General features: G+C 38.6%; 2 protein-coding genes across 7 annotated transcripts in view; one reads left to right on the top strand and one right to left on the bottom strand.

The window, feature by feature from the left end:
• Positions 1–5,670, bottom strand: part of ZUP1 (zinc finger containing ubiquitin peptidase 1) — a 36,404-nt gene extending 30,734 nt beyond the window's left edge. For all 3 annotated transcript variants that reach the window (XR_004284994.1, XM_032339728.1, XM_032339726.1), the window contains exons 1-2: positions 5,404–5,670; positions 3,533–4,108 (exon numbers count right to left, since the gene is read on the bottom strand). Coding sequence is in view for 2 of the 3 variants with exons in the window: in XM_032339728.1 (XP_032195619.1) it covers positions 3,533–4,094 (562 nt within the window). In the remaining variant the exon portion in view is untranslated. The remainder of the gene's footprint in view (positions 1–3,532; positions 4,109–5,403) is intronic.
• Positions 5,671–7,845: 2,175 nt separating this feature from the next.
• KPNA5 (karyopherin subunit alpha 5) overlaps positions 7,846–13,355 on the top strand; it is a 48,008-nt gene continuing 42,498 nt past the window's right edge. For 3 of the 4 annotated variants that reach the window (XM_032339721.1, XM_032339720.1, XM_032339723.1), the window contains exons 1-2: positions 7,846–8,081; positions 8,229–8,393. In XM_032339721.1, the coding sequence (XP_032195612.1) occupies positions 8,078–8,081; positions 8,229–8,393 (169 nt within the window). In that variant the 5' untranslated portion in view covers positions 7,846–8,077. The remainder of the gene's footprint in view (positions 8,082–8,228; positions 8,394–13,355) is intronic. The other variant, XM_032339722.1, reaches the window with a different exon arrangement.

Raw genomic sequence — 13,355 nt, 5'->3', positions numbered from 1 at the left:
TCAGAATAACCAACACAATATTGAAGAAGAGCAAATTCAAAGGACTGGCTCTGCCGTACTTCAAGACTTACTATAAAGTTAGAGTATCAAGACACTGTGGTATTGAAAAAAGAACAAACAGATCAATGGAACAGAACAGAGAGCCCAGAAATGGACTAATAGTCTAGTCGACTAAATCTTTGACAAAGCAAAGGCAAAACTATGGAGGAAAGAAAATCTTATCAACAATGGAACACGTGGACATCAAAATGTAAAGAAAATGAATCTAGACTCAGACCTTATACCCTTCACAAAAAGTAACTTGAAAATGATCATGGGCCGAAACATAAAATGAGAAACCACAAAATTCCTAAGAGATAACATAGGAGAAAACTTAGATGACTTAGGATATGGCCAAGACAACACCAAAGGCTTGGTGAAGTTATAAAATAAGTGATAAGGTGGACCTCATTAAAATAAAAAACTTCTGCTCACCGAAAGACTTTGACAAAGTAAGGAAGAAGACAAGTCACAGAATGAGAAAAAATATTTGCAAAAGATACATGTACTAAAGATGTTATCCAAAATATACAAAGAACTCTTAAAAATCAATAATAAGAAAACCAAAACCAGATTAAAATATGGGCTGAAGACCTTCACAGACACTTTACCAAAGAAGATACACAGATGGCAATTAAGCATACAAAAAGATATTCATGTTATAAGAGAGCACTTCAAATTAAATTAAGATGAGATACCACAACACAAATATTAGAACGGTCACAATCTGGAATGCTGACAGTACCAAATGCTGGTGAGGATGTGGAGCAACAGGAAATCTCACTCACTGCCACTGTGAAAGAGTCTGGCAGTTTCTTACTAAAATTAAACACACTATTATTATACAATCCATTAATCACATTCCTTGGTATTTACCCAAATGAACTGAAAATATGTCCATATAAAAACCTGCATGTGGATATTTAAAGCAGCTTTATTCCTAACTACCAAAACTTGGAAACAAGCAAGATGTTTTTCATAGGTGAATGAATAAATATACTGTGGTATATCCAGACAATGTAATATTACTCAGCTCTTAAAAAAAATAAATAATAACTATCAAGCCATGAAAAGACATAAAGAAAAGCTTAAATGCATATTACTAAGTAAAAGAAATCAATTTGAAAAAGCTATATACTGCATGATTCCAATGACCTTCTGAAAAAGGCAAAAATCATAGTAGTAGAAAGATCTGTGATTGCCAGGGGTTAGGGTGGGAGAGGGGTGACTAGGTGGAGCACAGAGGATTTTTAGGGAAGTGAGACTATTCTGCATAACTAATATGATGGGTAGTTGTTATTACACATTTACCAAAATCTGTAGAATATACAACACCAAGAATGAATCTTAATGGAAACTATAGACTTTGGGTGATAATAATGGGTCAATGTAGATTCACTGAATATAACAAATGTATCATGTGGTACAGATATTGATTGTGGAGGAGGTTGTTAGTATATGAGGACAGTGGGTACATGGGTATTCTCTGTACTTTTTACTTAACTTTGCTATGAACCTGAAACTGCTCTAAAAAATAACATTTATTAATTTAAAAAAATGAATCTAGACACACTTTCCTTACACCTTTTAAAAAACTAACTCAAATGAATCACAGACTTAAATGTAAAATTCAAAACTATAAACCTTCTAGAAGATAACACAAGAAAGATGAGCTTGGGTTTGGTGATGAGTTTTTAGATATATCAAAAGCATAATCCATGAATGAAGAAATCAAGTAAGTAGCACTTTATTAAAAGTTAAAACTTCTGCTCTGTGAAAAACACTGTTAAGAGAATGAAAAGACAAGCTCCAAACTGAGAGAAGTACCTGCAAAACACGTATCTGATAAAAAACACATATCCAAAATAAAGAAATTACTCTTAAACTCAATAATAAAGAAAAAGAGATGATTCTAAATGTACTGTATGCAAGAAAAACCGAGCCTCCAAATACATAAAATACAGCCTGATAGAGCTGAAAGGGGAAACAGACGAATATGTAATTATAATTGTGGACTTCAACAACCACCTTTCAAAAACTGGTAGAAATGCTAGACAGGAAATCAGAAAGGATACTGAAGACCTGAATACAAACAAAATGATCTAAATGACAAATTTAGAATACTCAATCCAACAACAGCAGAATATATCTCTCTTTCCCAAATGTCCATGGAATATGTACCAAGACAGATCATCTACAGTATCTTGGCAGATAAAACAACTTTCAACACATTTAAAAGAACTACAACCATAGAGTGTGTTCTCTGATCATAAGGATGTCAAACTCAGAACCACAGAAAATCAGAGTCCAAGACAGTTCAGATGCCAATGGGCTGGTGGTAAATAAAAGAATGCCCTCTGAAAAATGGACTCTGAGTACAGTCCTCCTCAGAAAGGTTCTAAAACTACTCTGAAAGTAGTTGATGTATTTATTAACTGAATCAGAAATTCTTTTCCACAACTGTATTTTTATAATAATAGTAAATGAACAATGTTATAAACTGAATTTAAAAAACACATTTGCTGGAGGCATAATATTCCACTGTATATATATATATACCATATCTTCTTTATCCATTCATCTGCTTTAGGGCATCTTGGCTCTTTCCATAGTTTGGTGACTGTGGCCATTGCTATTATGAACACTGGGGTAAATATGGTCCTTTTGTTCACTACATCTGTATCTTTGGGGTAAATACCTAGCAGTGCGATTGCAAGGTCATAGGTAGCTCTATTTTTAATTTCTTAAGGAATCTCCACACTGTTTTCCGAAGTGGTTGCACCAACTTGCATTCCTACCAACAGTGTAAGAGAGCTCCCCTTTCTCCACACCCTCTCCAACACTTGTTGTTTACTGTGTTGTTAATTTTGGCCATTCTAACTGGTGTAAGGTGGTATCTCAGTGTGGTTTTGATTTGAATCTCCCTGGTGACTAACGATGATGAACATTTTTTCATGTGTCTATTAGCCATTTGTATGTCTTCTTTGGATAAGTGTCTGTTCATGTCTTCTGTCCATTTTTTGACGTGAATACCCAACTTCTGTATCAGCATGGACGGGATTGGAGGAGATTATGCTGAGTGAAATAAGTCAATCAGAGAGAGTCAATTATATGGTTTCACTTACTTGTGGAGCATAAGGAGTAATATGAAGGACATTGGGAGAAGGAGAGAAGAGAGTTGCGGGAAATCGTATGGGGAGACAAACCATGAGAAACTGTGGGCTCTGAGAAACAAACTAAGGGTTTTGGAGGGGAGGGGAATGGGGGGGTTGGGTGAGCCTGGTGGTGGGTTTTAAGGAGGCCATGTATTACATGGAGCACTGGGTGTGATGCACAAACAATGAATCTTAGAACACTGAAAAAAATAAAGTTAAAAAAAATAATAAAAAAATAAAAAACACATTTGTAGTAATCTGATTTACAAACCAACTTTTAGGACACCACATATTAAACTGACACTACTGTTAATTATCACATAAAGTGAGTATCTTACCTTCTGATGGAGTGTCTAAAAGATCAGCATGCTTTGTTTTCACATGATTTTCCATATCTTCACTACAATCTTCTATTCTTCCGCAGAACGGACATTCGGGAGAACTATACGTTGTTTCATAAATTGATCCTTTTATTTTAGATGGGTCACATTCTTTTTCCTTACTTTTAAGGAATTTTCTGGATTCAGTTAAGTTCTCCGAATAAAAGGTTTTATGTTCTAAAGTACCATCATTAGGCAGGCTTTGCGCTGAAATTTTTGGGTGATTAGATGCACAAGCTGAATGGACACTAGAATTAACTTCCATTCTACACTGTAAGGTATTGTCCTTCCTGTTATCTGAAGTTCTAATCTGTATTGTATTGATCCTTGCAAAGCTTCTTTCTAGTTCATTTTGCTCAAAATGAGCAGTTTCAATATGAAAACACATTTCATCATAATTCACACCTGACAACTTGCAAAATGGACATATAACTTCATTTTCCATGTGAACAATTAGCAGGTGAGCCTTCATGTCTGGTTCTGAGGTTACTGTTTCACCACAAATATCACAAGAAAGCATAGTACATCAGGTAGCTAGAAAAGAATACAATGTTATTTTAAGTTTGAAAGACTGGAGAGAAAAATGCATTCTATAAGATGATCTGAAACAAATTTTTAGGAAGTATCTATTTAAAACTGGATTATTTGAAGATACTTTCAATGTACTAAACTGTTCCTCAAATGTACAAACTTCATTATAAATCTCAATCAAAATTTCTCTACTGTATTTTGAATTTATGGTTTCAATAAAATAAAGGCAATAATAGTTCAAATTAAAATAAATAATTTTAAATATATTTCAAAAAACATGTCTGGTGTGAGGTCGAGAAGAAAATAATGTTTATAAAATTGCCCAAGTATGGTATTTAAGAGAAAACTAAAAGAAATCTTAACAATTGATCTATCTAAATACAGAAACTTAAAGGTTTTAACAATGGGGAGGGTAAATAAACACAGCTTAATAAAATAAGTTAACAGTTAAAGAGCTTTAGCTATATCAAAGTAATTTAAGTAGCATAATTATCCTCCTATATGGAGGAAACCCTCGCTCAGATAGGTCACCGAGGTCAGAAAATGGTGAGCCAAATGCTAACCCAATCAGGCTCCAAACACTGTCCTCTCAACCCAAAGAATAAAAAGAGCATCTATGGTAGCAAAGAGCACAGATTCCAGAACCAAGAGAACTGGAATGCAATCTCACATTTCAGAATTTAGGTAAGATAGCTCATGTCTTTAAGCATCGGTCTATAAAATGAATTGTACTAAACCAGCAATCACTTTAAGGGTTTTATGGACTAATAGAAATACTGGGTACGGACAAAAGCTGATTTTGTTAAGAATTTTTAAGATCAATCACAGCCACAACCTTCTTATGTTGTTCAGCTAAGGACTATTTAAAAACAAACGGGGGAGGGGGGAACCATTCCCATTATTTGAATAAATTTAGCTTTATAAGAACTTCCTGCATTGTCCTTATGTTTCTTATTCTCTTTTAAACAAGTGAAAATAGTTTCTGATTTTAGAAGGAAACTCTCCCAAACCACCAGTGGAAAGAACGTCATATCCAGTTTCTTATCTTCCCGGGGCTAGACAGAGGGATACGCTTGAACTCCCAAATACTCTGATCAGGACAAGTGGTTGAGAGATTTAAGGAGATTGTGACAGGTGCCAGGCTAAGCCGACGGTGAGAGAAGCCGTAAGGGCCGCATGCCAAAGGCCCACTCTGTCCAAGAGTCCGCGCCAACTTCCAGGACCCGAAACCGGGTCCAGACACTGACTGGGTCATAGTGGAGGCCGGGGGAATACGGGAAGGGACCATTAGTTCCTACCGGCCCAAAGATCCGGCCGCGGCCACACTGCCTGATTATCCTGGGCTTCCTCTTCGGGTCGGCCGCCGACACCGTCTCGCTCTCCCGCAGAGAGACGTTCAACGTCGATTACCTTTCCCGGCCCGGCAGACTAGGACGCACAGGCCCTCTCTACACCCTGAGAGTCACAGTTAACCAAGAAACAAACCAGCGCCTCCAAAATACTTTCACTTCCATCCTCACATTCAAAAAACGCTTTTCCTCGGTACCCCCGGAAGGAAAAGGCGCCCAGCATGCACTGCTCCACGATAGTCTGTGTTGTGGTGTTTTCTGGGAGTCGTAGTCTTTTTTGCATCATCGGTTCCCGGTGCTGACTCCTAATTTACTAGGAGACACACAAGGCTCTGAGAATTTTCAGAATGAATTCCTACGACGGGAGCTAAGACATTACACGAGTGCACAATACCTTAGGGCCCAACTGCCACGGTATATCAAGACAGGGGCCAAATCATGTAGACTCTTATAGAGAACTATTGGAATATTTAAACAAGAGAGTGGCATAATTTGATAATGTACGGTATATTTGGGGTTTTGTGATTCATCAAGGCAGACTGAACATGTACATCTATATTTCCTGCCTCTCAAAATCTACTAAAATGACCGAATAAAACTAATAAAAATAAATGCTAATGAGATTTTAATAACATTTGAAAGCTAGAAAAAGGATGGATGAGTAGTAACTAACTTGGCTAAGAAGTCAACAAAAATAAATCAATTTATACATCAGAATTCTGGAAATGTTCAAAAATTAAAGACCATATGCTTCCAAAAAAACATATTAAAATTGGGCCTGAAAAGAGGAACACTTTGCATAAAACTCTCAGGAGTTTTACTCTTAAGGAGCAGTTAGCTCCCTACCTTCAGATTTCCTCATTACCAGCTTGCCAAGTGACTGATCTTTCCTTCCAAGACAGAAGAATGTAGGTTTGGTTTCATAAAGAAAATTAATCAGAAAGACTATTAAGTCAGAAATGCACTTAGAGTTGCGGAGAGGGAGAGTCAAGGTGTTGGAATATAAGTGTAGAATAGTGCAAACTAAATACTGAATTATGAAGCTAACCACACCCCCCCCCATCACATTCTGATGTCAGGAGATTAGAAAATTCATCTCCAGGGCAAATTATTGGTCAGAGAGAAAAGACCTACAGATAAAGACTTTTAGAAAGTCCTCCAATGAAACAACCAAGATCTCAACAGCTGGCAAGTAAACAGTCAGCAGATACACAAGTTTACAATAGTTTTCTTTAGTGTCTCAGTCTTAAATATGAATAGATACTCAAGGATCACTGGGCATTAGAGTATGGCTGTGGCAAGAAAGACGAAAGCCAAAATGATCAAAAAGGAAAAACACTCTAAAGAATCAGAGACTGTGAATGGAGGAGAAAAAAATACTAAGAGGAAACTACAATATCTCCAGAGAGACATTAGAAAAAAGATTTAATTCCTGAATCAAAAATAAGAAATAGCTCTTGGGATTAAAAATACAATAGCAAAATTTAAAAAAATACAACATCAGAATCTATCAATCAATCAATCCATCTATCTAATCCAGAGCTGGAATATAACCTAAGAAATTTCTCAGAAAACAAAAAGAACAAGAGATAAAAACCAGGATCTTCCTCAGGGCAGGAATCACGTATTATTTATCTTCTATATTCTAGAAGACAGTCTCTTTTCAATGCTGTTTGTTGAACTCCAAGATGGATTACAAAGTTTATGTGTGTATAATAATTTAGAATTCCTTATTTGGAGTTATTTATTTCATATATCAATGACTACCTTTTTGTTAGAAATCCACAGATGTTATAGAATCCAAACTTTAAATAAATGGCAAATTCCAAAGCTTGAAATGAATGAGCAGGACATACAGGAAGAGGTTAATGCAGCTGAAGAAGAGCCTCTGTAAAGATCCACGAGATTGGATTTTTTTTTTTAAAGATTTTATTTATTTATTTGACAGACAGAGATCACAAGTAGGCAGAGAGGCAGGCAGAGAAAGAGAAGGAAGCAAGCTCCCTGCTGAGCAGAGAGCCCGATGCGGGGCTCGATCCCAGGACCCTGGGATCATGACCTGAGCTGAAGGCAGAGGCTTTAACCCACTGAGCCACCCAGGCGCCCCACGAGGTTGGAACTTTTCCGTTGTGTATGCTATAGCAGCTTTAATATCTAAAACAGTGTCTAGCACAGATCAGGCCTTCCATCAATACTATCTTGTAGGATGAATGAATGAATAAACAAACTAAACCGACGAATGAGTGAATGAATGAGAGCTCGTACAGAGAACTAGGGCAGTCTAACACACCGCAAGCACGGCGTCCGCGCAGGTTTAAAATTCCGGAGGCAGTGCAGGAGCCGGCTCCTCCTCCTTCGGTGGGTGGAGCTGCGACGCTCGCTGCTCTCCGCCCCTCTACCGGCGGGTGCAGCTGTCGCCACTACCACTGCGGTCGCCGCATGCAAGGGCTTCTGGGAGCCGAGCCTCGGGGTCTCGGGGAAGGGGCGCAGGTAGCCGCCATCTTGAGCTGCGAACCTTGTCGCTACGTTCAACGCTAGGGGCGGAGTGGCGACCCTACTGTTACCTGCAGCGGACGCAGCAACCGGGAACTGGGAAGTTAAGGCATCGGGTACTGCCACATTAATGGGTAAGTGGGAGTGACACAGGCCAGTTCGGGTGAACCTCGGGCTTGGTCCCTTTGGGAGTTACTGGTACCGGGGGCCACTGTTTTTATTTACCCCTTCTCTGCGAAAGCTTGAGGACCAGGCCATGCTGCCGGGTTTTTTCCCCTCAGGTTCCCGAGGGAGACCGCGGTGGCGGGGGCGTGGCAGCCGGACCTATTCCTTACTGACGCGAAGGTGCGGGGAATACAGATCCTCGCAGGCAGCCAGGCTGGCCTTCGGAGGGATCCTTAAACGGCCGAGCTCATCCTCCTGCGGCTCGGCTTCTCCGTGCCTTGGTAGTTCCTGTTCCCGGTACACGGGCTTGTCAGTCGTTGCCCTTCACTCCTGGGTCTCAGCGTCTGTGTGAGCCCAGCAGCAGCGTATTAGTTCCAGTTTCCAGAATACGGCAGGGGTGGCTCTGGGGCTGGGGGCGGGGAGGGCTACTTGTCGCCCCGTCGCGGTCGCCCTCTGCCCTCCTCCACCTGGATGCAGGTGCCTCGGAGGGCTGTGTGGACGGCGGCAGGGGTGGGTTAATAACCTGTCAGCTCCCTTCCAAGATGAAAATTAAGTGTTTCCGCGGTAATGCATAAAAGATAAAGGATTCGAAAGCTGTGAAGCGGGATAGTGATACTTCAAAAATATACGACATCAGCATTCACTCTTTGGCTTTTAAAACATTTTTAAAAAACAAACCTCTGACTTGATGTCTCTTAATTACAACACTTAGGACTCATATTCTGTAAGAGAGCGACTTTCTTCCTTGGTAAGAAACAGCTCTATCCTTTCTGTCTTTAAGTACTAAGGGCTCACTCAGCACACTTACCCTTTTGTACCTGTTATGATGTTACTAATAGGCACCCAAACCGGAGAAATGGAGACTTCCGGGCACAAGAAATTCCGTTAATAGGTACTAGAAAAAGTTCAAATTCCAGTTAGTCTTCCAGCCTCAAAACAGTTTTCCAAAGAGCTGGGTGAAAAATTAGCTTATGACTGAAAACAAGCAAACAAACAACCCAACCCTCTGTTGGGGATTCAGAGCATCTGAATAGTATTTCTTTCTTTCTTTCTTTTTTTTTTTTTTTTTAAAGATTTTATTTATTTATTTGACAGAGAGAGATCACACGTAGGCAGAGAGGCAGGCAGAGAGAGAGGGGGAAGCAGGCTCCCCGCTGAGCAGAGAGCCCGATGCGGGACTCGATCCCAGGACCCTGAGATCATGACCCGAGCTGAAGGCAGCGGCTTAACCCACTGAGCCACCCAGGTGCCCCTGAATAGTATTTCTTATATTTAAAATAACTTGTATGAGATGGCAACCTTTGAAATATAGCCTTTAAAGTTATTTTCCAGAAAAGGGAACAATCCTGTTGGGTCAGGCACCTTTAGAGATGATTTTTCTTGGTCTTTATGTCCGCTTTAAGACAACTGCAGTGAGGATTGCAGGTGTTATTAAATAAAAAGTAGTACGACATCAGAAAAAGGAACAAATGATATATGAGCTGTTCAGAGTGGATTTTATTTGGTTAACATATTTATGTAAAGGTTTTAGTGTGGTCACCTGAATTAAAGGTTTTAGAAGAAGTATCCAGTGTGTAGGTTGTGGAGGCACAGGTAATTGAATCAGATATGGGGGGAAGGTATTAGAACTTGTTTCTTTACCTTTTAAAACTATTCCTTTCTAAAAATTTTCTATTTAATTAATTAATTAATTTATTGTTACTTTGTTCAGTTAGCCAGATTACAGTGCATCATTAGTTACATGTAACACCCAGTGCTCATCACAGCACATGCCCTCCTTTAATTTTATAATGGGTTAGATTATTATGTTAGTAATACTTACATATAAATAAACATTGAGGATGAATGCAGAAATAAATTTTGCACATGTGAGGATGTGTGATCACAAATGGTTAGAGAGGGGCACCTGGGAGGCTCAGTTGTTAAGCATCTGCCTTTGGCTTGGGTCATGATCCCATGGTGGTGGGATGGAGCCCGGCATCTGGCTCCCTGCTTGTCAGGAAGCCTCCTTCTCCTTATCCCACTCCCCCTGCTTGTGTTCCCTCTCTCTCCTCTGTCAAATAAGTGAATAAAATCTTAAAACAAAAACGGTTACAGGCCAATGGCCTCGAAAAGCCTAATGTAAGTGGTAAGTATTAAGAGGTTTATTACTGTGAACATTTCATTTTGCTAGAATATTTTATACTTATTGAGCATAATTCAACAACTAATGTTGAAGCCCAGTTTGCTCTGCAGTGAACTCATCTCTGTTATTCCCTTCCTAGAGCCTAAGTTGTTATTAATGAGACAGTTTTTATATATGAAATACTTAGGGAATAATGCTGAGCATTGTTATTAATAAAGTTAGATTAAGCTTTTTTTTTTTTTAAGATTAAGCTATTTCTAATGGTAAGTATTTGTAGGTCTACCCAGTATTATTGATCAATTCATTGAATACTTTAAGGATATTATAAATATTATAAATTATAAATATTATAATTATAATAAATATTATAAATAAGTATATTTTAAATATATAAATATAATAAATAAGCGTATTATAAGTATACTTAAATTGCTAGAATGTACATGTGTTAGGTTCAAAGTCACAAAGTACTTTTTAAATCATTCTGAAGGGTTCAGCCTATTCCATTCTACTTTTAGCTCTACCACTAATGAAATTTTTCTCCCTATCTTTACCAGTGACCTAATTATCCAGTCTTATGCCTCATGTGGTAATTGGCTTATTGTAGGCACTTACATTTGCTGGATGAATCAGTGAATGAATAAATGGAGTGGATTATTTTTAGTGCTACTACAAATGAAATACTCCTTGTCTTTTGAATTCCTTTCTCTTTCATGACTCTTACTTCTGATTAGCTGACCTACTTCTTTTTGGTTTCTGTTGCTCTTTCCTTTTCCCCACTCAAATGTAAACAAACATTCTAGAAATTTCTCCCCTAGCTCAGTTAGGACTCTTCCTGAGTTTTGACCCATACTTTTTTTTTTTAAGACTTTATTTTATTTGACAGAGAGAGCATTGGCAAGGGGAGTTGCAGGCAGAGGAAGAGGAAGAAGCAGGCTACTCGCTGAGCAGGGAGCCTGACATGGGGCTTCATCCCAGGACCCTGGGATCATGATCCTAGCCAAAAGCTTAACCAACTGAGCCACTCCTTGACCCATACTTTTAACCATCTATAGGTCTTAATCTCCTGTGTGTGCCCCATAAGTATAATACGTTTAAGTATAATACGTTTAAAATGAAAGGTACTATACATCTATTAGAATGGCTACAATTACCAACAAAATCTGACAATGCCAAGTGTTGGCTGAGCATAGAACAACAGGAAGTCTTATACATTGCTGATGGAATACTTTGCATTTTGGCAGCTTCTTATAAAATGTGAAGCATACACTTGCCATATTATCCATCAGTCCTAATTCTAGATATTTACCCAAGACAAATGAAAACTTATATTTACACAAAAACCTGTGCATGAATATTTATACAGGCTTATTCATAACTGCACTAAGCTAGAGGCAACCTAAATGTCCTTCAACTAATGAATGGACAAACTGGCATATCTATGCAATAGAATACTACTCAACAATAAGAAGGAATAAATTACCAATGTATGCCAACAGTATGGATCTCACAAATAACACTATGCTAAATAAAAGTAGCCAGTTTAAGACTATATACTGTTATTATTTCATTTATGTGAAATTCAGGAAAGGTCAGAACTATGAAGGTATAGAACCAATCAGTGGTTACCAGGTATTAAGAATGGGAGAGGGGTTAATAGGAGCAGCATGACCACATTTTTTAGGGGTCATGGAGTAGTGTCTTGATTGTGAAAGTTTTATGCCTCTGCATTTGTCACATTCATAGAACTTTGTATCAAAAGAGTGATTTTATGATAGTTGTCTTTCTCTGCTTGACTTATTTCGCTAAGCATGATACGCTCTAGTTCCATCCATGTTGTCGCAAATGGTATGAGGAAGTGGTGATGCAACATGGGGGCTTAAGTGGGTAGGAGAAGAATAAATGAAACAAGATGGGATTGGGAGGGAGACAAACCATAAGTGACTCTTAATCTCACAAAACAAACTGAGGGTTGCTGAGGGGAGGGGGTTTGGGAGAAGGGGGTGGGATTATGGACACTGGGGAGGGTATGTGCTTTGGTGAGTGCTGTGAAGTGTGTAAACCTGGTGATTCACAGACCTGTACCCCTGGGGATAAAAACATATGTTTATAAAAAATAAAAAATAAAAAAAAAAAAAGAAGAGTGATTTTTTCTTTCTTTCTTTGCTATATATAATTTAAATATAAATTGGAAAATAGGGACTCCTGGGTGGCTCAGTCAGTTAAGCGGCTGCCTTCCTGGCTCAGGTCAAGATCCCAGGGTCCTGGGATAAAGTCCTGCATCCGGCTCCTTGCTCGGGGAGGAGCCTGCTTCAATCTCTGCCTGTTGCTCTCTCTCTGACAAATAAATAAAGTCTTTAAAAATTTTAAAAATAAAACAACTCATTGTTTTCATCTCAAAAACAAGGAGGCAACCAAACAAAACCATCACTTTGATACTCCATCTTTATTCCTTGTCTTGGCTTATTTTGTTACTGTACTGAAATAGATCAAGCTATATTGGAGTCATCCTAAACTCCTTTTTTTTCATTTCTTTTTTTTTTTTTTTAGATTATTTGTTTATTTATTTATTTCACACACACACACACACACACACACACACACACACACACAGAGAACACAAGTAGGGGGAGTAGGAGAGGGAGAAGCAGACTTCCAGCTGAGCAAGGGAGCCTGATGTTGGCCTTGATCCCTGGGATCACTACCTGAGCCGAAGGCAGAAGCTTAATTGAGCCACCCAGGAGCCCTAAACTCTTTTTTCTTCTTTACCACATTTTCCTTACATTTATTTGGTCTCTAATTCTTATTGAATCAATTTCTGCAATATTTCTGAAATCAACCAGTCTTCCATATTTCCAGTGTAGCTGCTAATTTAGTTCAGATCTTCATCAAAGTTCAAGACAATCTTCTCTTTAATTTTTTCAGTTGTTACTTAGGATCATGTCCAAATTTCTCAACCTCGTTGCACGAACCATGTGTTCTTAGTTACCTTTCTAGCTTTATCTCCTGTGTTTTCTCCCACAAATCTTGTTTAGGCACACTTAGTCTCTTACTGCTTTGTATTTGTGCCAGTCTTCTGCAAGAACTCTTTGCCTTGACATACAGTCCTCTGCTTGAG

The sequence above is a fragment of the Mustela erminea genome, chromosome 4 (assembly GCF_009829155.1).
Source record: "Mustela erminea isolate mMusErm1 chromosome 4, mMusErm1.Pri, whole genome shotgun sequence".
Lineage (NCBI taxonomy): Eukaryota > Metazoa > Chordata > Mammalia > Carnivora > Mustelidae > Mustela > Mustela erminea.
Note: the sequence above shows the minus strand (reverse complement) of the source record. Positions and strands in the feature narration are given on the sequence as shown.